Here is a 25,411-nt window from a genome sequence, read left to right as displayed (position 1 = left end):
TCTCCCTGTGGTTTCTCCAATCGTACGCTTTCTTTGCTTTTACATTGATTCCTATGGGAAAAATTGCTTCTTCTTACAAACTTTTCAACTTAAGAACCTGGCCACGGAACGAATTAAGTTCGTAAAGTAGAGGCGCCACTGTATAAGTCGACATGCTATTGCTATTACAGTTATAAGTGCTATTACTATCATCACCTGACTGCTGTCTTCCCTCCCCCATACCAGGTGTGGTCCTCCTAAACGCCCGCCCGCCAGTGAGGGTCGCCTGCACCCACCTTGTTCTTTTTTCTGCTCCAGCTGTTCTTGGAAACGCCTTTGCAGATGCTTGAAGTTGGGCACCTTCTGGTTAATGACCGGCTTGAAGGTCAGCTCCGCTTTGGGACCTGGGCTGCGAGTCTTGGATTTTTTTTTCTCCTTTTGAGGGAGGGGCTCTTCGGGTTCTGTGACAAGGCAAAGCATCTCCGCCCGGAGTTTTTCTTCCAACTCCTCGAGCGAGAGGTGTTTTTCTCGCGAGAAGCCCTGCCCTTCGAGGTTCAGGAGCTGCTGGGTGAGATGCAACCAATGGCGGCGTTCCTGGCGTAGCTGCCGCTTCCGAGCTTCCGACCGGGCCTCCATCTTCCAGAAGAGGGGCAGGAGAGAACTTCTAGGAACCAAGCCCATATGCGGCAAGTATCTCTGGGTTCGGCTACAAGTGGCCTCGGGGATTCGGAAGGGCTTGTGGACTCCCGCGCTGTGGCTCTCCTTGGGAGCTGGGGAGCCCAAGATGGTGTCCGGGTTGTAAGGGGTCTCCCGGGATGGGGCTGTGGCAGCTCGTGGCAAGGTCACTTTCTTGGCCTTATCCAAAACATTTTCTTGGCAGATGGTGTGGCCTTTGATAGAAAAACTCTCCCACATCCAGTGGAAGGGGAAGGAACCTTGGCGAGAGGATATCCTGGGGTTTTCGGGAGGTGGAAGTTCGCTGTTCTGCTCCGGAAGGGCAGGCTCCAGCTGCCTAGGGGAAAGGGGAACTAAAATCAGAGCCAGATCCAACACCCCGCCACCGTGAGCCTCACAGGGTAAACCAGATAATAAACAGAGGAGCTAATTCTACTACAGTAGTACCCCTAGATACGAGCATAATTCGTTCCATAAGGGAGCTTGTATCTCGAGGCATCTTGTATCTGGAACAAGTTGTTTTTCCCCTCCGAGATAACCAAAAGCAAGGATTCTTGCGCCACCTAGTGGACGCTCGGCTCGTATCCCGAATTTGAGCTCGGGAATAGAACAGAAATGTCTCTCCCCTCGTGGCTCGTATCTTGAAATACTTGCATGTAGAGCAGCCCATTACAGTGTTCCCTCAATTTTCACGGGTTCAAACTTCGCGAAAAGTCTATACCACGGTTTTTCAAAAATATCAATTAAAAAAATACTTTGCGGGGTTTTTCCCCCTATAACAAGGTTTTTCTCGCCCGATGACATCATGTGTCATTGCCAAACTTTCATCCGCCTTTAATAAATATTTTTTAATAAACTTTAGTAAATAAACAGGGTGAGTAATAATCTAAATGGTTGCTAAGGGAATGGGAAATTGCAATTTAGGGGTTTAAAGTGTTCAGGGGAGGCTTGTGATATTGTTCATAGCCAAAAATAGTGTACAGTGGTACCTCATCTTACGAACGCCTCTTCAAACGAATTTTTCAAAATACGAACCCTGTGTTTAAGATTTTTTTGCCTCTTCTTCCGAACTATTTTCACCTTACGAACCCAAGCAGCTGCTGCTGGGATGAAGGGGTTTCTTTTTCCCCCTTTTTTTGAAGAAAGAAAAGGGAGGGGCAGCTTGGAGGAGTAAAGATTTTGCATGCTTGCAAAAGCACTGAAACGGTGTCTTTTTAAGAAAGAAAAGGGAGGGGCAGCTTGGAGGAGTAAAGATTTTGCATGCTTGCAAAAGCACTGAAACGGTGTCTTTTTAATAAAGAAAAGGGAGGGGCAGCTTGGAGGAGTAAAGATTTTGCATGCTTGCAAAGGCACTGAAACGGTGTCTTTTGAAGAAAGAAAAGGGAGGGGCAGCTTGGAGGAGTAAAGATTTTGCATGCTTGCAAAGGCACTGAAACGGTGTCTTTTTAAGAAAGAAAAGGGAGGGGTGCCCCCCTTGCCTTTCTTCCTTCCCACTCACCCTTTAGCCTAGCCTTGCTTCTTCCACCCGCCCCCTTTAGCTGCTCCTCCCTGCCCTCTGTTCGCCTCCCTTCTAAAGTTTGGGATTTTCCTGAAGGATTTGCACGCATTATTTGATTCCTATGGGAAACATTGTTTCATCTTACGAACTTTTCACCTTACGGACCTCCTCCTGGAACCAATTAAGTTCGTATGCTGAGGTACCACTGTATTTACTTCCGCATCTCTACTTCGCGGAAATCCGACTTTCGCGGGCGGTCTCGGAACACATCCCCCGCGAAAACTGAGGGAACACTGTATGCAGTTGAAGGCAATGTTGCCTTTTATCTGCCTGTTCTCTCGGCAGCATCTCTTTGCCCCATCTGCCAAGGTCTCCCCTACATACCATACCCGCCATCTATTTTACAGACTAAGAAACTAGGGGTGTGTGTGTCTGTTTTGAGCCTTTCGTCCTACCTGTTACACAACGTTATTCTGTCTCATCGTTTGCCATTCCTGGGCAATATCTCTCTCCCAAGGTGTTCCCCATATATCGTTACACAATCTGACAAGGTTGAACTCTTCCCATAGATCTAGATCAGTGATGGCGAACCTATGGCATGAGTGCCATAAGTGGTACATGGAGCCATATCTGCTGGCACACCAGTCGTTGCCCTAGCTTAGCTCCAGCGTGCATGTGCCGGCCAGCTGATTTTTGGCTCGCACAGAAGCTCTGGGAGGGTGTTTTTGCCCAGGTTCGCCTGATGCACCAGTTGCGGCCCTATTTGGACAGGGGAGTCATTGCTCACAGTCACTCATGCCCTCATCACCTCGAGGTTCGATTACTGCAACACTCTCTACGTGGGGCTACCTTTGAGAGCCATCGTGGGGCTTCCCAGATTAGCCCACGTTTCTACAACACTCTGTGGTCTGCATTGGCTGCCGATCAGTTTCCGGTCACAATTCAAAGTATTGGTCATGACCTTTAAAGCCCTACATGGCATTGGACCAGAGTAGCTCCGGAACCGCCTGCTACCGCATGAATCCCAGCGACCGATAAGGTCCCACAGAGTTGGCCTTCTCCAGGTCCCGTCGACTAAACAATGTCGTCTGGCGGGCCCCAGAAGAGCCTTCTCTGTGGCGGCCCGGGCCCTCTGGAATCAACTCCCCCCCGGAGATTAGAACTGCCCCCACCCTCCTTGTCTTTCGTAAATTGCTCAAGATCCACCTATACCTGGGGGAGTTGAGACACCTTTCCCCCAGGCTTTTTATATTTTATGTTTGGTATGTATGTGTTGTTTGGTTTTAAATATGATAGGGTTTTATATACTTCTTTTAATATTAGATTTGTTCACTGTAATATTGTTTTTTATCGTTATTGTGAGCTGCCCCGAGTCTTCGGAGAGGGGCGGCATACAAATCTAATAAATTATTATTATTATTATTATTATTATTATTATTATTATTATTATCATTATTATTTTGGCTTCCAGAGACCCTCCAGGGGGATGGGGGAGGGCGTTTTTACCCTCTCCTGGTTCCCGGGAAGCCTTTGGAGCCTGGGGAGGGTGAAACAGGAGCCTACTGGCCCCACCAGAAGTTGGGAAACAGGCCGATTCCAGCCTCTGGGGGGCCTTGGGGAGCCGAGGGAAGCTGTTTTTGCCCTTCCCAGGCATTGAATTATGGGTACGAGCACTCACACATGCATGATAGCACACGCCCAGGGGTGGGCAGCAGGCAGGACGGGGTGGAACGCAGTTCCACCAGTGGAAATGAAGATGCGGGCACAGCTCCAGCTGATCGGCGGCTGCCACTTCCTGGATTACTGGTCTCGGCTCGGCTCTCCCTTTTTCCCCTTCTGCTGCTGCTGCTGCGCCTGCGCTCCTTGCTTTTTTCCTCTTTCCTCCTTCCTGGCCTCGGATGAGCTTCCCTCTCTCCTGCCCGGCTCCCCTCCAACCTCATGCAGCCACCTCCCGCCTGAGGTGCAAGCAGAAGGAGTGGGTGGAAGCGGCGCTGGCAGCATTTATGCTTCTGGCAGCACCCGTTCGCCTAGCTACCCAGCCTGTGGCAGGCGGGCGACCCAGGAAGCAGAGCGCGGGAAACACGAAGCATATTGTAACCCCAGCTAGCGACACTGCTGAGGTTGTAAGTCGAGGACTTAACAGTTCATTTGAACGATTATTATTATTATTTATTAGATTTGTATGCCGCCCCTCTCCGTAGACTCGGGGCGGCTCACAACAATAACAAGAACAGTGTAAAAAACAAATCTAATAATTTAAAAAACACTAAAAAAACCCATTATTAAAAGCAAACACCCACACACACACATTCCATGTATAAACTGTATAGGCCCACGGAAGATGTCTCAGTTTCCCCATGCCTGACGACAGAGATGGGTCTTAAGAACTTTACGAAAGGCAAGGAGGGTGGGGGCAACTCTGATATCTGGGGGGAGTTGGTTCCAAAGGGTCGGGGCCGCCACAGAGAAGGCTCTTCCCCTGGGTCCCGCCAAGCGACATTGTTTAGTTGACGGGACCCGGAGAAGGCCAACTCTGTGGGACCTAACTGGTCGCTGGGATTCGTGCGGCAGAAGGCGGTCCCGGAGATATTCTGATCCGGTGCCATGATGATAGTTCAAGCCGTTCCCATCTGGTCACATGGTCGGCAAGCCACTCCTGCCCAGTCACATGACAATTAAGCTATACCCACAAAATAAGCCACACCCACAGTGTGGCAGTAAAAGTTCTGGCTGCCCATTACTGCGCACGGCCAGGAAAAAAAGATTTGCCATCACTGATCTAGATTCTTCCCCTCCATCTTTTACCGCCTGAGAAACTTAGGGAGGGTGATCAGTATTACCAAGGCAGAAGATAGTCAACTAACCACAAATCAAAAATGGAAGTAACTGAAGTCTTCAAAGAAAGAAAACACTGCACCAGGCTTTCTTGTAAGAAATATACTTACTTTTCTTCTTAGCAAAAACGATTCTTTCAATAAACTATCACTTTTACTCTATGCCACTATTAACATATATCAACAGCTATTGACCAATATAACAAACCATCTACAATACTATCATACAACTACATACAACTATGACATAACTTCCGCAACTAATACAATTACCACAACTATTACAACTACCGCACCCAATGCAAGAGTGTATCCTTCTTTTATACACCATAGTTTCCAACCAATCAGGTTGCAACACAATTAGTAAACGTCTATGATTACACACTAATAATGGCTTACATCACCCCTTACCATAGTGACATACCACTATGTACTAACTCCTGACAGAGGGTCCTTTATGAGCCTCTTTGTTTGTCCTGTCTGTTACACAGCTGAGAGCTATATCCCCTTATCTGATCATTACTGGGCAGGTCTGATCTTCACTCCATCTCCCAAGATCTTTCCACATGCCATTACAAAATACAGTGGTACCTCTACCTAAGAGAGCCTCTACTCACAAACTTTTCTAGATAAGAACCGGGTGTTCGTGATTTTTTTTTTGCCTCTTCTCAAGAACCATTTTCTACTTAAAAACTCGAGTCTCCGAAACTGTAACCGGAAAAAGGCAGGGAGAAGCCTCCGTGGGGCCTCTCTAGGAATCTCCCGGGAGGAAACAGGGCCGGAAAAGGCGGGGAGAAGCCCTCTGTGGGGCCTCTCTAGGAATCTCCCGGGAGGAAACGGGGCCGGAAAAGGTGGGGAAAAGCCCTCTGTGCGGCCTCTCTAGAAATCTCCTGGGAGGAAACAGGGCCGGAAAAGGTGGGGGGAAGCCTCTTTGGGGCCTCTCTCGGAATCTCCTGGGAGGAAACAGGGCCGGAAAAGGCGGGGAGAAGCCCTCTGTGGGGCCTCTCTAGGAATCTCCTGGACGGAAACAGGGCCTCCACCTTCCCTGTGGTTTCCCCAGTCGCACGCATTATTTGCTTTTCCATTGATTCCTATGGGAAAAATGGCTTCTTCTTACAAACTTTTCTACTTAAGAACGAATTACGGAACGAATTAAGTTCGTAAGTAGAGGTACCACTGTTCTTGCTTAAACTCTGTCCATAGATTTATATCCCTCCTCCATCCTTTTACAGCCTGAGAAACTAGGGATGGCCCCTTCTGAGACTCTTTCTCCATCCGCTACGGAGAGGGGCGGCATACAAATCTAATAAATAATAATAATAATAATAATAATAATAATGCTGCCTTGTATCTGACTGTTCCTAAGCAGTGTTTCTTTGCTATCTCCCAAGTCTTTTAAAGATACCTATAGCCGGAGCTTTTTTCCACTTTTTCCATTCTGTCCTCCGCCTCTCTTACAATCTGAGAATCTACTGTATTTTTTGGAGTATAAGATGCACCTTTTTCCTCCCGAAAAGAGCTTGAAAATTTGGGTGCATCTTATACTCTAAATGTAGTTTTTTTTCCAGCCCTAACTAGCTGCTAACGATCTTCCCAGCTCTTACCTTGCAGGCTCTTTCATTGTTACTCTCTGCAAAGAATGTTTTCCAAGCTCTAAGTCTTTGCAGGGTTTTTTTCATTGCTCTAACTTGCTCTGAGTAACTTTCTTTCCAGCCCTAACCAGGTGCTAACGATGTTCCCAGCTCTTACCCGCTTGCAAGCTCTTTCATTGTTATTCTCTGCGAATGTTTTTCAAACCCTGTCTTTGTAGGAGTTTTTTTTCATTCGCTACTTGCTCCGAATGTTTCTTTCCAGCCCTAAATAGGTGCTAACAATGTTCCCAGCTCCTACCGGCTTGCAAGCTCTTTCATTGTTACTCTCTGCGAAGAATGTTTTCCAAGCCTTAAGTCTTTGCAGGGGTTTTTTCCATTGCTCTACTTGCTCCGAATGTTTCTTTCCAGATGCTATTGATGTTCCAAGCTCTTACTAGCTTGCATTGTTACTCTCTGCGAAGAATGTTTTTCAAACCCTGTCTTTGTAGGGGTTTTTTTTCATTTGCTACTTGCTCCGAATGTTTCTTTCCAGCCCTAAACAGGTGCTAACAATGCTCCCAGCTCCTACCGGCTTGCAAGCTCTTTCATTGTTACTCTCTGCAAAGAATGTTTTCCATGCCCTAAGTCTTTGCAGGGTTTTTTTCCATTGCTCTAGTTGCCCCAATGTTTCTTTCCAGGTGCTAATGATGTTCCCAGCTCTTACTAGCTTGCAAGCTCTTTCATTGTTACTCTCTGCGAAGAATGTTTTTTTTAAAGTCCTAACCAGGGGATAAAATAACGTGCTAGCTAGAATTCTAGCCAGAATCTGGTAAGCAGATTCTTTTCCCTATTTTCCTCCCCCAAAACTAAGGTGCATCTTATATTCTGGTGCGTCTTATACTCCGAAAAATACAGCAGTCTCTTCTGAGCTTCTTTATCCATCCATTATGCAACTGAAGGCTATGCTGTCTCTTATGTGACTATTCTCTTGGTAGTATCTCTTCATCCTATCTCCCAGTGTCTTTCCCACATAGACATTACGGCGTTCCCTCGATTTTCGCGGGTTCGAACTTCGCGAATAGCCTATACCACGGTTTTTCAAAAAATATTAATTTAAAAATACTTCGCGGTTTTTTTCCTATACCACGGTTTTTCCCACCCGATGACGTCATACGCCATCGCCAAACTAATAATTTTTGCAAATAAATAACAAAAAAAACAATAATTGTTAATAAACAATTATGTTTATAAATATCAGGATCACTAAGTGTCTTATTCAATGGTGAGTACCAGTAATAATGGTGAGTAAATGGTTGTTAAGGGAATGGGAAATGGTAATTTAGGGGTTTAAAGTGTTAAGGGATGGCTTGGGATACTGTCCATAGCCACAAATAGGGTATTTACTTCCGCATCTCTACTTCGTGGAAATTCGACTTTCGCGGGCGGTCTCGGAACGCATCCCCCGCGGAAATCGAGGGAACACTGTATACAGATCTGCACCTACACTGAGCTTTTTCCCCCCCTTGCAACTGGCGTTAAATTCCTAGAGGACCCACAATTCGATGGTCACGGGCAGCAATTTATTTATTCATTCATTCATTCATTCATTCATTCATTCATTTATTAGATTTGTATGCCGACCCTCTCCGTAGACTCGGGGCGGCTCACAACACAATAAAAACAGTTTATAACAAATCTAATAATTTACAATATAAAATATTAAAAACCCCATTATTAAACAGACATACAGACAAGCATACCATACATAAATTGTATAGGCCCAGGGAAGATATCTCAGTTCCTCCATGCCTGACGACAAAGGTGGGTTTTAAGGAGTTTGCGAAAGGCGGGGAGGGTAGGGGCAGTTCTAATCTCTGGGGGGAGCTGGTTCCAGAGGGTCGGGGCCGCCACAGAGAAGGCTCTTCCCCTGGGGCCCGCCAACCGACATTGTTTAGTTGACGGGACCCAGAGAAGGCCCACTCTGTGGGACCTAATCAGTCGCTGGGATTCGTGCGGCAGAAGGCGGTCCCGGAGATATTCTGGTCCGATGCCATGAAGGGCTTTAAAGGTCATAACCAACACTTTGAATTGTGACCGGAAATTGATCGGCAACCAATGCAGACTGCGGAGTGTTGGTGTGACATGGGCATACCTAGGTAAGCCCATGACTGCTCTCACAGCTGCATTCTGCACGATCTGAAGTTTCCGAACACTTTTCAAAGGTAGCCCCATGTAGAGAGCGTTACAGTAGTCAAACCTCGAGGTGATGAGGGCATGAGTGACTGTGAGTAGTGAGTCCCGGTCCAAATAGGGCCGCAACTGGTGCACCAGGCGAACCTGGGCAAACGCCCCCCTCGCCACAGCTGAAAGATGGTTCCCTAATGTGATTTAATTTCAAAAAGGATCAAAACCAGGGAAAGCGTTTCACCCAACTCACCTATCTTGATCAGGATCGACATCTGAGACTTCGCTGACGTCGGGGACGTCTTGTTCGGGTTCCCAGCAGCCCTTGAGTGGGCGAAGGGCCTTTTTCTTAGCGCGTTTCATACAGATGAGCAGTCCATCGCCAGCATCCAGGTAGTCCTCCTAAGGAAAGAGAAAGATGCTGTTCTCCCTGGACAATTTTAGCATCAGTATGGCTTTATAAAGCCTTGGTAAGGCCACACCTGGAATGCTGCATCCACCACATTACCAAAAAGACGTTGAGACTTTGGGAAAAGTGCAGAGAAGAGCAACTACCGCCTGCTACCGCACGAATCCCAGCGACCGATAAGGTCCCACAGAGTTGGCCTTCTCCGGGTCCCATCGACCAAACAATGTCATTTGGCGGGCCCCAGGGGAAGAGCCCTCTCTGTGGCGGCCCCGGCCCTCTGGAATCAACTCCCCCCAGAAATTAGAACGGCCCCCACCCTCCTTGTCGTTCGCAAATTACTCAAGACCCACCTTTGTCGCCAGGCATGGGGGAGTTAAGATATTCCTTCCCCCTAGGCCGTTACAAGTTATGCATGGTATGTTTGTGTGTGTGTATGTTTGGTTTTATAATAAGGGTTTTTAGTTGTTTTATTAATTGGATTGTTACATGCTGTTTTTAATCATTGTTGTTAGCCGCCCTGAGTCTACGGAGAGGGGCAGCATACAAATCCGATAGATAGATAGATAGATAGATAGATAGATAGATAGATAGATAGATAGATAGATAGATAGATAGATAAAGGAAGGAAGGAAAAAAGAAAGAAAGAAAGAAAGAAAGAAAGAAAGAAAGAAAGAAAGAAAGAAAGAGAGAGAGAGGATTAAAGGCCTGGAGACTAAAATATAGGAAGAACGGTTGAAGGGTTTGGGTTTATTTATTTTATTTATTTATTAATTCGACTTCTTTGCCACCCAATCCCGAAGGACTCAGGACATCTTACAACAATATCAAATACAAAAGAAGCCAAGTATAAAACTAAGTTATAAAACCATCAATTAAAAACCCTAACATACATAATAAACTAACCCAACATGCATACTACACTTTCGTACAATTTGGCCATTGTTCATGGCCCCAGGCCTGTCAGCAAAGCCAGGTCTTCGTGGCTTTACAGAAGGCCAACAGGGTGGGAGCAGTACGGACATCAGGGGGGGAGTTAATTCCATAGAGCCAGGGCAGCCACAGAGAAGGCCCTCCCTCGCGGTCCCGCCAGCCTGCTTTGCTTGGCTGACGGGAACTGGAGGAGGCCAACTCTGCGCGCTCTTATAGGTCTCTGGGAGATATATGGCAAGAGACAATCCCGTAAATAATCTGATCCTGAGCCCAGGGCAGTGATGGCAAACCTATGGTACGGATACAACAATGTGCATGTGTGTGCTGGCCAGCTGATTTTTGGCTTGCACAGAGGCTCTGGGAGGGCGTTTTTGGCTTCCAGGGAGCCCCCGGAAGGATGGAGGAGGGCGTATTTACCCTCACCCGGTAGTTGGGAACCGCTTCTGGATTCTGTCTTTGAAACAGAAAAACAATGAGCTCTTGACATTAAGCTTTGCTGATGAATGGCTTGTTGCTATAGAAACTCAGCATTTCTTTAAATTGGTAAAGGAAAATGCGGGGGCTGCAATTTTATTCTGTATTTTAATCCGCTGGGAGTGAATATGTTATTTCTCTTTCTCTACACCTACCCCGTTTTCTTCCCCTTTTTCATTTTCCCCGTTTATTTTTATTTTTTTCCCCAATATATTTTTATTAATTTTTTAAAATAGACAAAACTGACAAACATACATTTAACATAAAAATGGGGTTGTATCTACCCCGCTTATTCTAGAAGTAAAATTTCAATACAGAAAAAGAGTACATTTAAAAAAAATTCTTAAATTCAACTTATTACTTTAAATGAAAAGAAGAAATTTGTTTTACCTTATATAATAGATTTTCATACATAAATCTAACATAACTCTTAAATCATAACAATACTAATTCTAACATAAATCTTAAATCATATCACTGTTAATATAATTCTCTTATTTATTTATTTCTTATTTTAATATTTCTTCTTATTTATCCATATATACACTTTATTCCATATCTCATAATATTCTGTTTCTTCTTGGTCGTTTAACCGTCTTGTCATCATATCCATTTCAGCGCAATCTAATATTTTCTTAATAACTTTCTCTTCTTTCGGGATATTTTCCCCTTTCTAATTTTGCGCATATATTATCCTGGCCACGGTCAAAATATGAATAACTAAGTGTAAAATTTCTTTCTTGTATCTCTGATTAGTTATACCCAGTAAATAAAATTCCGGGGTTATTTCTATCTCCTGTTTTACTATTTCTTTTATCATTCTTTCTATCATTTTCCAATATAACTTGACTTTACTACATGTCCACCATTGATGATAATAAGATCCTATTTCCTTCTTACATTTCCAACATAATGGAGAATTTTTAATTAGCCTCTCATAGGTGTCCTGACTATCTATCTATCTATCTATCTATCTATCTATCTATCTATCTATCTATCTATCTATCTATCTATCTATCTATCTAATCTATCTATCTATCTATCTATCTATCTATCTATCTATCTATCTATCTATCTAATCTATCTATCTATCTATCTATCTATCTATCTATCTATCTATCTATCTAATCTATCTATCTATCTATCTATCTATCTATCTATCTATCTATCTAATCTATCTAATCTATCTAATCTATCTATCTAATCTATCTATCTATCTAATCTATCTATCTAATCTATCTAATCTATCTATCTATCAATCTATCAATCTATCAATCTATCAATCTATCTATCTAATCTATCTATCTATCTATCTAATCTATCTAATCTATCTATCTATCTATCTATCTAATCTATCTATCTAATCTATCTATCTAATCTATCTATCTATCTATCTATCTATCTAATCTATCTATCTATCTATCTATCTATCTATCTATCTATCTAATCTATCTATCTAATCTATCTATCTAATCTATCTATCTAATCTATCTATCTATCTAATCTATCTAATCTATCTATCTATCTATCTAATCTATCTAATCTATCTATCTATCTATCTATCTATCTAATCTATCTAATCTATCTATCTATCTATCTATCTAATCTATCTATCTATCTATCTATCTATCTATCTATCTAATCTATCTATCTATCTATCTATCTATCTAATCTATCTAATCTATCTATCTATCTATCTATCTATCTATCTATCTATCTATCTATCTATCTATCTATCTATCTATCTATTGGATTTGTATGCCGCCCCTCTCCGGAGACTCGGGGAGGCTAACAGCAACAATAAAGCAGTGTACAATAGTAGTCTAATGTTAGAAATAATTAAAGGCCCATTAAAATAAAAAACCAAACATACATACATACCATGCATAGAATTGTAAAGGCCTAGGGGGAAGAGGGTCTCAATTCCCCCATGCCTGACGGCAGAGGTGGGTTTTAAGCAGCTTACGAAAGGCAAGGAGGGTGGGGGCAATTCTAACCTATTCCTCGCCCCCGCCAAAGCTTAATGTGCTGGGTAGATCCTTCTGTTGCTAGTGTCCGACGTGAAAAATCAGGACCATAGGTAAAGTTTCAGTTAATATTTTTTGCTTAAATCTTACATAACAATCTAGTCAACTAATGTTAGTACTAAAGTTGAACTAGGTAAGGATCAACAGAATTTAAGAGGACCGTTTATGGGAACGTAACAATTCTAGGCTGATGACTTGCTTTACTCCACCTACTCTTTTCTTTCAACTGGTTAAGATTAAATTATAATTTTCTGCAGGGGATGTTGAACCCATAGCTCATGACAGTGGTGTCAGGTCAACCCAAACTACCTGCTGCGACGTGGTATTTTCTGAAAGCAGTCCCAAAAGTCGGACCTGCCCCTTTGGTTCATAGATGGTGCCAGGGGTCCGGGTGATGGGATCCACCGAGGGCTTGATACAGGCATTGGTCAGCACAGACTGGCGATGAGGGTTCAACATGGTGCCCACGACAACATGGAAGAGTCCTGGCTACTCTCTGGTTACCGAAGCAACTGGTCCTCTTTCAGAAGAAGCCCAGCCAAAGCCGTGGGTTCTGGAATAAAGGCAAGACACAGGACAGGCTAGGTGTTGGCATGGAAACACCACTGCTAAGATTTGAAGTCTAGCTGGGCCTTGTACAACTCAAGTCTGTGTCACAGGGTTGAACTTGGCCCCTGAAAAGAAAAATACATCCCTTATTATTTCTACGATGTGTTTCAAGAGGTCCTTCCTAGAAGGTGAAGCCAAAGGAGACTCAAATAGAAGTTTTAGCTCAGTGGGATATTTGGTGTGCTTTAAGTGATAAGTCTTTCTCTAATCCAGGGTTAGTGGGATTAATTTAAACCTGCGTGGACTTCAGTTCCCAGAATACCCCAGCAAGCATGGGAGTTGACGTCCACCCAGATTTAAAGTGATGAAGTAGAGAAACGTTGCTTTAATCGGTAAACCGAGCCGCTCTGTGAAGATGGGCATTTTAAAAAAATAAATACATAAAAGGAAACAAAACAACAGACTCTTAGTCAAATCTAAACAAAACAATCTTATTCACATCTAACCTAGGTTTGGGTTGTATATAATATATATACTGTATAATATATATAATCCAAACCAAGTGTAGGTCTCAAAGATACAGATAATCCTACGTTGTTTTCTTGATTTCTGCAGTCACTATTATAAAAGCTGGATCTTGAAAGAGAAAGGTGATTTAAAATTTGGGGACATAGCTGGCAAAGTTTTCCATGAACCAGAATACTAACATTTGTTTTCCATTCCAAACTGACGAGCAATTTACAATCAGCATGGATAAACATGGTGGTTAAAATGTGAAAAAAATACACAGAGAGATTCCAGTTGTGCAGGCCGTTCCTAACAGGTCATGGACTGGTACTGTACTGGCATGGGGGTTGGTGACCTCTGCTCTAATTAACTAACCACAATGTCACTTAAAACAACGACACAAAGAAATCACAAAAAAGATGGCATCATCGCTTAATTTCTTTCCTCATTTATTTCTTTTACCTCTTCTCAAGAAGTTACATGAAACATTGAAACAGAAAAATAGCCATTTGCCCCCCACTTCCCCGTAGAGTTCATGAAAAATATAATTTTAATCATTTATCCAAGGCCACCATAATTCAAAGTTGCTAAGACAGGCAGACATCTGGGACACCAACCAAGGGCCACCTCATCTTCATGACTTTCAAACTGACTCCACACACCTGACTTAAAAAAATGGGAAAACAGTTTATTTTTGGGGAGTTGAAAAGTTTACAGTGCAATCAGTGCTCAGTTAAATATAAAAGGCCATATAAATGCTTTATTTCTTTATTTAGGAAATTTATTTGCCGCCCATTTGTATCCAACAATCCTGGGTGGCGTACAACATAGAAACATTGAAGCATTAAAAATGTAGTATTAGAAACAACAATCATAGAAGGCAATGGATAAAATCTAACAAAAACAATACATTAAATGCTGGGTTCCCCCCATGCCCATACATTTTGTGGGTCTCTCACAGCGCAAACCATGTCTATGGGGATTTGGGGATTTTGGATATGAAAGGAGGAAGACAGAAGCGCAAAGGGTAAAAACTGTTAACCATGTCATCTTCCTGATACAGTAACTCCCAAACTTGGTGACTTTAAGATGGGTGGACTTCAACTCCCAGAATTCCCCAGGTAAGTGAATTTAATCTCCCAAAATTCCAGCATGATTTAATTTTGGAAATTGAAGCCCATCCCCTCTTAAATGCATAGCTGGCTGGGAAATTCTCTGGAAGTAAGAGGTCCTTGTCTTAAAGCGGCCACAGTTGGAACACACTTTCACAACGCTAACATTTATGGACTTCTGCATGATCTCAGGGCTCAGTTTCACAGTTGCTGCAAGAGGAGGGGGGGGGGGAACGGAAATACAGTGGTACCTCGGTACTCGAACGCTTTGGTTCTCGTACACTTCGGATAACGAACAAAATTTTCGGCAAAAATTTGCTTCGGTATCTGAACAAAAATTCGGATACCGAACAGCCAGAGAAAATTTTGTTCATTATCCGAAATGTTACCGCCGGGGGCTGCTGCAATCCCAGCAGCTTCGGGGGGCTGAGGAGTTCTATAATTCCTCCAAGCTGCAGGAAGGGTGGGGGCTGCTGCAATCCCGGCAGCTTCGGGGGGCTCCTTTCTTCATTGCTTCCTCTTATTACCTGTAAGCAGCTGCAAAAACTTTCTCCTTCCCGGCGGCGGCTTCCCTTCGAGTAGCAACAGCGCCGGGAACGTCACGTGATGAAGGGAAGCCGCCGGAGCCATCTCAGCAGTTGCCGCCGCTCCGGCGGCTTCCCTTCATCACGTGACGTTCCCGGCGCTGTTGCTACTCGAAGGGAAGCCGCCACCGGGAAGGAGAAAGTTTTTGCAGCTGCTTACAGGTAATAAGAGGAAGCAATGAAGAAAGGAGCCCCCCGAAGCTGCCGGGATTGCAGCAGCCCCCACCCTTCCTGCAGCTTGGCGTACCGAATTTATTTATCCCATTGGAAATAAAGAAAATAGATTTAATTGGTTCTCAGCGAGTTAACAGGGGCTGGGAACCAATTAAATCCATTTCCATTATTTCCTATGGGATAAATAAATTCGGTACTCGACCAAATCGGTTCTCGACCACACTTCTGGAACGAATTGTGGTCGAGTACCGAGGTACCACTGTACAAAGCATTATAAGTTTGGATTTTGGTCCCTGAATGAATTTCTAGGCAGTGTTTTACTCTGGGGTTTAGCTTCACAATTTCCCCAAGCTGGGAAAAGAAGAAGGGGTGTGCAAATTTTCAGAGGGGGAGAAAAAAAAAATACGCAGACACATATAACAATATACTTTGGACCAGGAGAAAGATGGTTCAGTATTAACCATTGCATTTAGACCGGTTTAGTCTTGTCCCTGTTAGCAATTCCCTTCTTTTCAGATCACTGAACCGAAGCACCGCAAGCCCCCTTCCCAGACAGAGAGTAAGGGGAGCAATTGGTCACCACCATTCAAAGATCAAACTCCTTTCCGCCTTCAACGACGTAAGACAAAGCCTTCAGAATTTTTCACCCAAGTCGCCAGCTTTTGACCGAAGAGAGACATCGCTGAAAGGGACTCATCTTTCGTCATAGCTACAGACGAGGAAACCCTAGAAGAGAGAAGACTTCTCATAATAAGCAAAGTTGAAACACACAGATAGTTCTTGACGTAGAAAACATTCGTTCGGTGGCTGCTCAAAGTTTACAACAGTAAAAAACATGACATGCAGCTGAAGTTTTATCACATGAATAAAGAGGATTTATTTATTTATTTATTGGATTTGTATGCCGCCCCTCTCCGGAGACTCGGGGCGGCTAACAACAGTAATAAAAAACAGCATGTAACAATCCAATACTAAAACAACTAAAAAACCCTTATTGTAAAACCAAACATACATACAAACAAACGTACCATGCATAAATTGTAAAGGCCTAGGGGGAAAGAATATCTCAGTTCCCCCATGCCTGATGGCAGAGGTGGGTTTTAAGGAGCTTGCGAAAGGCAAGGAGGGTGGGGGCAACTCTGATATCTGGGGGGAGCTGGTTCCAGAGGGCCGGGGCCACCACAGAGAAGGCTCTTCCCCTGGGCCCCGCCAAACGACATTGTTTTGTTGACGGGACCCGGAGGAGACCAACTCTGTGGGACCTAACCGGTCGCTGGGATTTGTACGGCAGAAGGTGGTCTCGTAGATACCCTGGTCCGGTGCCATGAAGGGCTTTATAGGTGATGACCAACACTTTGAATTGTGACCGGAAACTGATCGGCAACCATTGCAGACTGCGGAGTGTTGGTGTAACATGGGCATATTTGGGAAAGCCCATGATTGCTCTCACAGCTGCGTTCTGCACGACCTGAAGTTTCCGAACACTTTTCAAAGGTAGCCCCATGTAGAGAGCGTTACAGTAGTCGAGCCTCGAGGATGCTGCAATTGAATGTGAAAAACGGTCATAAGTCAGTTTTTCAGAAGCGTAACTTAGAATGGTACCCAAATAAATGGTTTTAAGATGAGGAATACCTGTATATAGAATAGAATAGAATAGAACAGAACAGAATTCTTTATTGGCCAACTGTGATTGGACACACAAGGAATTTGTCTTTGGTGCATATGCTCTCAGTGTACATAAAAGAAAAGATACATTTGTCAAGAATCATGAGATACAACACTTAATGATTGTCGTAGGGGTCAAATAAGCAATGAGGAAACAATATTAATAAAAATCTTAAGGATACAAGCAACAAGTTACAGTCATATAGTCATAAGTGGGAGGAAATGGGTGATAGGTATGATGAGAAAAAATTAGTAGTAATAGAAGTGCAGACTTAGTAAATACAGTAGTTTGACAACGTACTACAAATTATAGTAATTTATTTATTACTAAATTTGTTTGCTGTCCATCTTGCCACAGGGTGACTCTGTACTTTTTGTTTTAACAAACCAAATTGACGTGTTTTTTTTCTAAATTCCCACACACTTCTTGTTGTGGTTAGCTCTGGCCCAGCTCCTGCCCCAAGGACTGTGGGTGTGGGGGAGACATCCACATGCTGCAGGCCTGTTTTGCCCCCACGGTGGAATCTGATGATGAAGGCTCCTCTGACCAAGAAGACATGAGTGACAGGGAGGAGGAGTGTGGCAGACAGCTCAGAAGGAGATCAATTATCTAGCTCCTCCTTGGATTCAGAACAAGAGTTAATGATACAGCCACGCATGCTGAGAGCGATGCATAGGCAACAACAACAACTGAGAGATTATTATCAAAGAAAATGAGGCCACCTGTGGTTGGGTGGGGCTGTGGTCATTAGTGAGGCTGCTATAAATAACATCCTGCGGGTTTGGCCATTGAGGAGGATTATCTGATCGTTGTGTTTCGTGCCTGCTTTGCTGACTTTGACCTTTTGTGTGCTGATTTTTTCCCGCTTTGAAACTAAACCAGGGCAAAGTGTGTTTCACTTTGTGAAAGAAGGACTGTGAATTGCCTCACAGCTGCAAGCTAAGTATCACAGAACTGATAAGGGACTTGTACAAATTACCAGTTTGTTTGGAGACGAGGGCTCTTTGCTATACCAAAAGAGGGCTTGGTTTAAGTGAATTTTCATTATAAAGAACATTGTTTTGAATTTTCAAACGTGTGTCTGAAATTTGTACCTGTGAATTTTGGGGAGGAGTCTACCAGAGAGCCTGACAGAATACTTCCTAATTGTTTAAAATCCCAGAACACACCTTTAGCTGCTGCGTGATCGGGAGAGCACTTCTGTTTTCTGAGAGCTGGTTTGGAAAGCGATTCCATCTCCCGGCAAACGGGAAGTGGCGAAAGGCGTGAGGAAGGCCAGCAGCCAATGGCTCCCCATGATTTGCCGAAGGTTGTTCCGCCAGCCCAAGTCGTACCGGAGGTTTCCTTCGAACCATTCTTTGGTGGTCTGCCCGCGCAGGGCAAGCAAGCTGTGGAACAGCAGGAAACTGACGCAGAACAGGAAGCCCACAATACAGATGTCGGTCACGAAAGCGTAGACAAAGGTCACGAAACTGACTTGCCCTGAAAGAAAAGGAAGGCGAGGGTTTAATTATAGCCGCTTCACCTAGAGCAGACGTGTCCAACTCTGGAAACTTTAAGACTTGTGGACTTCAACTCCCAGAATTCCCCAGCCAGCTATGATTAAGGCAAAACTGAGACCGCCCTGAGTCGCTTCGAGAAGGGCGGCATAGAAATCTAATTAATTAATCAATACATAAATAAATAAATTATTGAGTAGAAAAGTTTGTAAGATGAAGCAATGTTCCCCATAGGAATCAATGTAAAAGGAAATGAGGCATTCGATTGGGGAAACCACAGGGAGGGTGGAGGCCCTGTTTCCTCCCAGGAGATTCCTAGAGAGGCCCCACGGAGGCTTCTCCCCACCTTTTCCAGCCCTGTTTCTTCCTAGGAGATTCCTAGAGAGGCCCCATGGAGGCTTCTCCCCACCTTTTCCGGCCCTGTTTCCTCCCAGGAGATTTGTTTTCATTTATTTTTATTTATTCGATTTTTATGCCACCCTTCTCCTTAGACTCAGGGCGGCTTACAACATGTTAGCAATAGCACTTTTTTTAACAGAGGTAGGCAATTGCCCCCACAATCCGGGTCCTCATTTGACCCATCTCGGAAGGATGGAAGGCTGAGTCAACCTTGAGCCGGTGATGAGATTTGTACCACTGACCTTCAGATCTACAAGTCAGTTTCAGTGGCCTGCAGTACAGCACTCTACCTGCTGCGCCACCCCGGCTCAATTCCTAGAGAGGCCCCACGGAGGCTTCTCCCCACCTTTTCCGGCCCTGTTTCCTCCCAGGAGATTCCTAGAGAGGCCCCACAGAGGCTTCTCCCCGCCTTTTCCGGCCCTGTTTCCTCCCAGGAGATTCATAGAGGAGCCCCACGGAGGCTTCTCCCCGCCTTTTCCGGCCCTGTTTCCTCCCAGGAGATTCCTAGAGAGGCCCCACGGAGGCTTCTCCCCGCCTTTTCCGGCCCTGTTTCCTCCCAGGAGATTCATAGAGGAGCCCCACGGAGGCTTCTCCCTGCCTTTTCCAGCCCTGTTTCCTCCCAGGAGATTCCTAGAGAGGCCCCACGGAGGCTTCTCCCTGCCTTTTCCGGTTACAGTTTCGGAGATTCAGGTTTGTAAGTGGAAAATTGTTTTATTTTGTTGTGAGCCGCCCCGAGTCTGCGGAGAGCCTTCTCTGTGGCGGCCCCGACCCTTTGGAACCAACTCCCCCCAGATATTAGAGTTGCCCCCACCCTCCTAGCCTTTCGTAAGCTCCTTAAAACCCACCTCTGTCGTCAGGCATGGGGGAATTGACATGTTCCCTCCCCCTAGGCTTATAAAATTTATGCATGGTACGCTAGTATGTATGATTGGTTTTAATTTGTGGTGTTTTTTAAATTAACTTAAATATTAGATTTGTTTTACATTGTATTGTTATTGCTGTGAGCCGCCCCGAGTCTGTGGAGAGCCTTCTCTGTGGCGGCCCCGACCCTTTGGAACCAACTCCCCCCAGATATCAGAGTTGCCCCCACCCTCCTAGCCTTTCGTAAGCTCCTTAAAACCCACCTCTGTCGTCAGGCATGGGGGAATTGACATGTTCCCTCCCCCCTAGGCTTATAAAATTTATGCATGGTACGCTAGTATGTATGATAGGTTTTAATTTGTGGTGTTTTTTAAATTAACTTAAATATTAGATTTGTTTTACATTGCATTGTTATTGCTGTGAGACGCCCCGAGTCTGCGGAGAGGGGCGGCATACAAATCTGATTAAACTTAAACTAAATAATAAATAAATAAATAAATAAATAAATAAAATGGTTCTTGAGAAGAGGGGGGGAAAATCTTATCAAGAAAAGTTCTTATCTAGAAAAGTTCGTAAATAGAGGCGTTTGTAGGTAGAGGTACCACTGTACCAAAAAATGTCCACCTTCTTCTTTTAAATGAACGAATGAATGAATGAACGAATGAATGAACGAATGAATGAAAGCCCTCACTCGTTCTTACCGATCAGGAGCATCAACCAAGGCAACATGAGCAGGAGGATCGTGTGGGCAAGGCCGCCTTCCTCAAACAGCATCCAAACCACGTTGCCATTGAGCAAGCTGCCATACAGCAAGGCGACTGACCCGTAGAGCAGCAGGCAGAGGAAGTAACGGTAGTTCTGATAGCCCAAACACTGGCCAAGCAGCAGGCAATGGTGATCGCGTCGCAAGACACAAACGTTGCAGCTAAAGCAGTGGCTGCAGCGGGGCGGCACGTGCGTCTGGCAGGAGTAGCAGTAACTGGAAGGAGGCGAAAAAAATGAGCGTTAGGAGAGGGCAGAAGAGTAGATAGAGCTGGCTGGGTACCTTGTACCAATCACCAAGAGACAGTGAGTTCTAGTCCCGCCTTAGCCATGAGTGGCTAAAGCTGATTGGCTTTTGCCAATTATCAGAAGACAATGAGTTTTCTAGTAGTGCCTTGGGTTTTGAAAGCCATCTAAGTGACTTTGGACTTTGGCCAATCACCAGGAGACAGTGAGTTCTAGTCCCGCCTTAGCCATGAAAGCCTGCTGAGTGGCTTTTGCCAATTATCAGAAGACAATGAGCTTTCTAGTAGTGCCTTGGGCTTTGAAAGCCATCTAAGTGACTTTGGCCTTTGGCCAATCACCAGGAGACAGTGAGTTCTAGTCCCACCTTAGACTTAAACGGTTCTTGGATGTTCTTTTTTCCTTTTTTTAAATTATTATTATATTAGATTAGATTTATTGGATTTATATGCCGCCCCTCTCCGCAGACTCGGGGCGGCTCACAACAATGGTAAAAACAGTACATAGTGACACATCCAATACCCACCAATCCAATTACAATTTTAAGCTAAGAAATTCGTAAAACAACCCCAATATATATAAAAAAACAAGCACACAATCAAACACCAAAACAACATGGGCAAGAGGGAGATGTTTCAGTTGATGGTGTTTGACGGTAATAAAGGTCTATTTTAGTCCCGCCTTAGACATGAAATCCGTTTGAGTGACGGTCTCCTGGCCAATCCCCAGGAGACACTGAGTTCTAATTCCGCCTTTGGCACGAAAGCCAATCACCAGGAGACAATGAGTTCTAGTTCCACATAAGGCATTAAAGCCTGGCTGGGTGACTTTAGACCAGCCTCCGTCTCTTAGACCAACCACCTTACACCATTGTTCTTGTGGGGAAAATTGAAAGGAGTGTTCAACCTTCTTGAGTCATTTATAAAAAAAAATAAAGATAGGATATGTTTGTTTATTGTTTATGTTTATTAGATTTGTATGCCGCCCCTCTCCGTAGACTCGGGGCGGCTCACAACACAATAAAAACAGTTTATAACAAATCTAATAATTTACAATTTAAGATATTTTTTAAAAACCCCATTATTAAGCAGACATACATACAAGCATACCATACATAAATTGTATAGGCCCAGGGGAGATATTTCAGTTCCCCCATGCCTGACGGCAAAGGTGGGTTTTAAGGAGTTTACGAAAGGCAAGGAGGGTAGGGGCAGTTCTAATCTCTGGGGGGAGCTGGTTCCAGAGAGTTGGGGCCGCCACAGAGAAGGCTCTTCCCCTGGGGCCCGCCAACCGACATTGCTTAGTTGACGGGACCCGGAGAAGGCCCACTCTGTGGGACCTAATCGGTCGCTGGGATATAAACAAATACTGTAATCCAATAAACTTGACGTTGATGGGGGTATGAATGAATTTGAGTGTATGGTTTTTAAATGGTTTTTAAAAAAATATTAATTGGGTTTTTAAAATTATTTAATATTGGAGTTTGAATTTGAATTTGTATTCTGTACTTTTATATGTTGTAAGCCGTCCCAAGTCCTTGGAGAGGGGCGGCATGTAACTCCAATCAATCAATCAATCAATCAATCAATCAATCAAATAAATCCTTATCACTGTAGCCCAGGGAGTACATGTATAACTTTGGGATTCCAATCCTTGGGAAAAAAAAAGTGGTTGATGGACCAATAATTTATTAGATTTATAGGCTGCCCAACTCCTGCCACTCAGGAGAAGGGCGGCATAAAAACCAAATAAATAAATATATTATTTATTTATTTGATTTTTATGCTGCTCTTTTCCTTAGACTCGGGGCGGCTTACAACATGTTAGCAATAGCACTTTTTTAACAGAGCTAGGCTATTGCCCCCACAATACGGGTCCTCATTTTACCCACATCGGAAAGATGGAAGGCCGAGTCAACCTTGAGCCAGTGATCCCGGTATATTCCCCTCCCCTCCACATCCTGCCCATTTCTTCCCAATCTTTTAATTATAATTTGTATTTTTATTTGAAATATTTTATAATTCTGTTGCTTTGTACGCTGCCCAGCATCACCTTGCAAAAAGATACCGTAGGCAGCAAATTTAGATAAAATACATACTTGAGGCAGTCACTAGAGGGCAGCAAATAGCTCATGTCTTTTGGTGCCATCTAGTGGTCTGTCTGAAAGTTGCAGACTACAAATGTTACTACAGAATATGACGAATTATCCTGCCCTTTATAAGTAACTCGAAGAGGCAAACATACAGTACTTACTACTCCTTCCTGCTATTTTCCCCACAACAACCCTGTGAGGTGGATTGGGCTGAGAGAAAGTAACGCCTCCTTCCATTTAAACTTTTTTTCCTCTTTACAGTATTAGTCAATCCACAGCTGGCTGCCTCCTTGAGACAGGGACCACATAAACCTAGGAACCATGAAGGCTCATGTTCAATAAATGTAAAAGGTTGAATCATTTTGCTTTAAATCTCCTGCAAAAGGCTGATGTTCTCCCAAATTGTTCCCCTTTTTTGAAAAAAAAAGCCCAATGGAGAAACAGCGTGTCCCTGAGCACGTGCAGAGGTACTTTTCTCCAAAAGAAACTGTTTCGTCATGTCCATTTTTCTCTCAGAGATCTAATTCCTCCATTAATGAATCTGCCCCCACCTCCGTCCACGCAAAGCGGAGCCCTTTTCCCCGCCACTTTTACAAGCCCCTCCCCCGACGCGCGACCGCTTTCCCATTGGTCCCGGCCGCGTTCCGTCACCACGCCCACTCACTCCCATCCTTGCCCCGCCCCCGCCAGCATGACGCCGCGCGTGCTGGGCGAAGCCATGATGAACTGGCGAGCGCTCTCCAGCGCGCTGGTCAGCAGGAAAAGCAGCGAGGCTATGGGCCAGAGCGGGAACGGCTCTCCGGGCGGACGGAACCGCAGCAGCACCACCAGCACCTCTGCGACCAGCGCGGTCGCCAACACCGCCCCGACGCACACGGGCAGCACCCGCCGATCCCAGTCGCTGCTTGCCATGGCGGCGCGTGCGCGACCCACGCGCCCGCGCCTCTCTTCCGGCTTCGCTTTCAGCCGCCCCTTTCCCGCTCAAACCGTGGAGCCAATCAGCGGCGGCCTCCGCCCCCGCTAAGCCCGCCTTTCTATCTGATCGGCGCGTTTCCTATCCAATGGACGCCCGGTTTCTCCCCTGTTTCCCTCATCAATTTGTCTCCCTGACAAGCGTGTCAGAGATGCCATTATACACCAAGCGTTCAAACGATAAATTTCAGGTGGTCCTCGGCTTATAAGAGTTCCCTTTCTAACCGGAGCTACAAGGGCCCTGAAAAAAGTGATATGTTTCACACTTATGGCCATTGCAGCATCACCCTGGTCACCAAATTTGCATTCAGACGCTTCGCAATTGACTCACATTTGTGACCACTTGACATGCAAAGGCAATAGGGAAACCAGATTCCCTTGAACAAGCGTTTTACTAACTTTAAAACTGCATTGATTAACTTAACAACTTTGGCAACTTTGCTAATTTAACACCTGCAGTGATTCACTTAATGAAAGTGGCAAGAAAAGTCGTAAAATGGGACAAGTTGGTTTTAAAAATGTCTCTCTCCGCAACAAATTCTAGGCTCCATGGTGGTCATAAGTCGAGGACTACCTGTATTGTTCTTACAGGTGGGTGTAAGGCCTGCTTTTTGTATAGGCAAATGCTTTCAATCTGGACCTGTGTTTTAATTCTGGCTTCTCCATCTTCAAAAACAGTGCTGGGATCTCTTTGATCCATGTTATTCATTGTCTTAAGGATTAGAATTCTTTATTGGCCAAGTGTGATTAGACACACAAGGAATTTGTTTCCGGTGCATAAACTGACAGTGTACTTACAACAGTAGTGATTAGATCAGTTTAACTCAGCCTTCCATCCTTCTGAGGGCGGTAAAATGAGCCATATTGGGGGCAAGAGGCTGAGTATAAACAGCTTAGAGGGGATTGTAAATCACTGCGAAGTGGTAGATAAGTCTAAGTGCTGTTGATAGTTTCCTTCCTTCCTTCCCTCCCTCCCTCCATGGTTAGACTGCAGGATTGTCGGCTAACTCTGCACACTGCCAGCAGTTTAATCTTGACAGGCTCAAGGTTGAATAAATCAATATCAACTTTATTTGATTAGCCAATCGACCATATCAAAGCGAGGAAAAGGACCACACCGTCGTCATAAAATTGTGACTGGTTAAAATACAATAAAATTGGCTAAAATAGAGGGAATTTGAATAAATAATAAGTTAAAATGCAGTATAATATGCTAAAATTGAGTAGTAAAGCATGAGAATCTAACTCGTGCAAAGGATTATATTAAACAAATCTAAGATACTGATATAAAATATTCTTAAGTGAGTTCATCTCCTTTGCATGCCACCCCAATATGTTCTATAAAACGTATTCTCATCTGAACAGCCCTGACTAAACTTAGCGGTTCTAGAAACTACATATATATTTGTA

At 44.3% G+C, this 25,411-nt stretch overlaps 2 protein-coding genes across 4 annotated transcripts in view; both read right to left on the bottom strand.

The window, feature by feature from the left end:
• Positions 1 to 13,985, bottom strand: part of TSGA10IP (testis specific 10 interacting protein) — a 38,397-nt gene extending 24,412 nt beyond the window's left edge. For both annotated transcript variants that reach the window (XM_070766330.1, XM_070766331.1), the window contains exons 1-3: positions 12,891 to 13,985; positions 8,995 to 9,143; positions 276 to 991 (exon numbers count right to left, since the gene is read on the bottom strand). In XM_070766330.1, coding sequence (XP_070622431.1) covers positions 276 to 991; positions 8,995 to 9,143; positions 12,891 to 13,040 — 1,015 coding nt within the window. In that variant the 5' untranslated portion in view covers positions 13,041 to 13,985. The remainder of the gene's footprint in view (positions 1 to 275; positions 992 to 8,994; positions 9,144 to 12,890) is intronic.
• Positions 13,986 to 14,065: 80 nt separating this feature from the next.
• Positions 14,066 to 23,970, bottom strand: ZDHHC24 (zinc finger DHHC-type containing 24). Of its 2 annotated transcripts, none has more exons than XM_070766332.1 (4): positions 23,694 to 23,970; positions 20,634 to 20,911; positions 18,343 to 18,655; positions 14,066 to 16,233 (listed from the first exon to the last, which is right to left on the bottom strand). In XM_070766332.1, the coding sequence occupies exons 1-3, from the start codon at positions 23,939 to 23,941 to the stop codon at positions 18,345 to 18,347; spliced, it is 837 nt and encodes a 278-aa protein (XP_070622433.1). In that variant the 5' UTR covers positions 23,942 to 23,970; the 3' UTR covers positions 14,066 to 16,233; positions 18,343 to 18,344. The 2 variants fall into 2 exon arrangements, with proteins under 2 accessions (XP_070622433.1, XP_070622434.1); XM_070766333.1 differs by lacking the exon at positions 23,694 to 23,970 and adding an exon at positions 23,191 to 23,573 and having other exon boundaries at positions 15,569 to 16,233.
• Between the last annotated feature and the right edge of the window lie 1,441 nt (positions 23,971 to 25,411).

The sequence above is a fragment of the Erythrolamprus reginae genome, chromosome 13 (genome assembly GCF_031021105.1).
Source record: "Erythrolamprus reginae isolate rEryReg1 chromosome 13, rEryReg1.hap1, whole genome shotgun sequence".
NCBI lineage: Eukaryota > Metazoa > Chordata > Lepidosauria > Squamata > Dipsadidae > Erythrolamprus > Erythrolamprus reginae.
The sequence above is the reverse complement of the archived record's forward strand: the minus strand, read 5'-3'. Positions and strand labels throughout refer to the sequence as shown.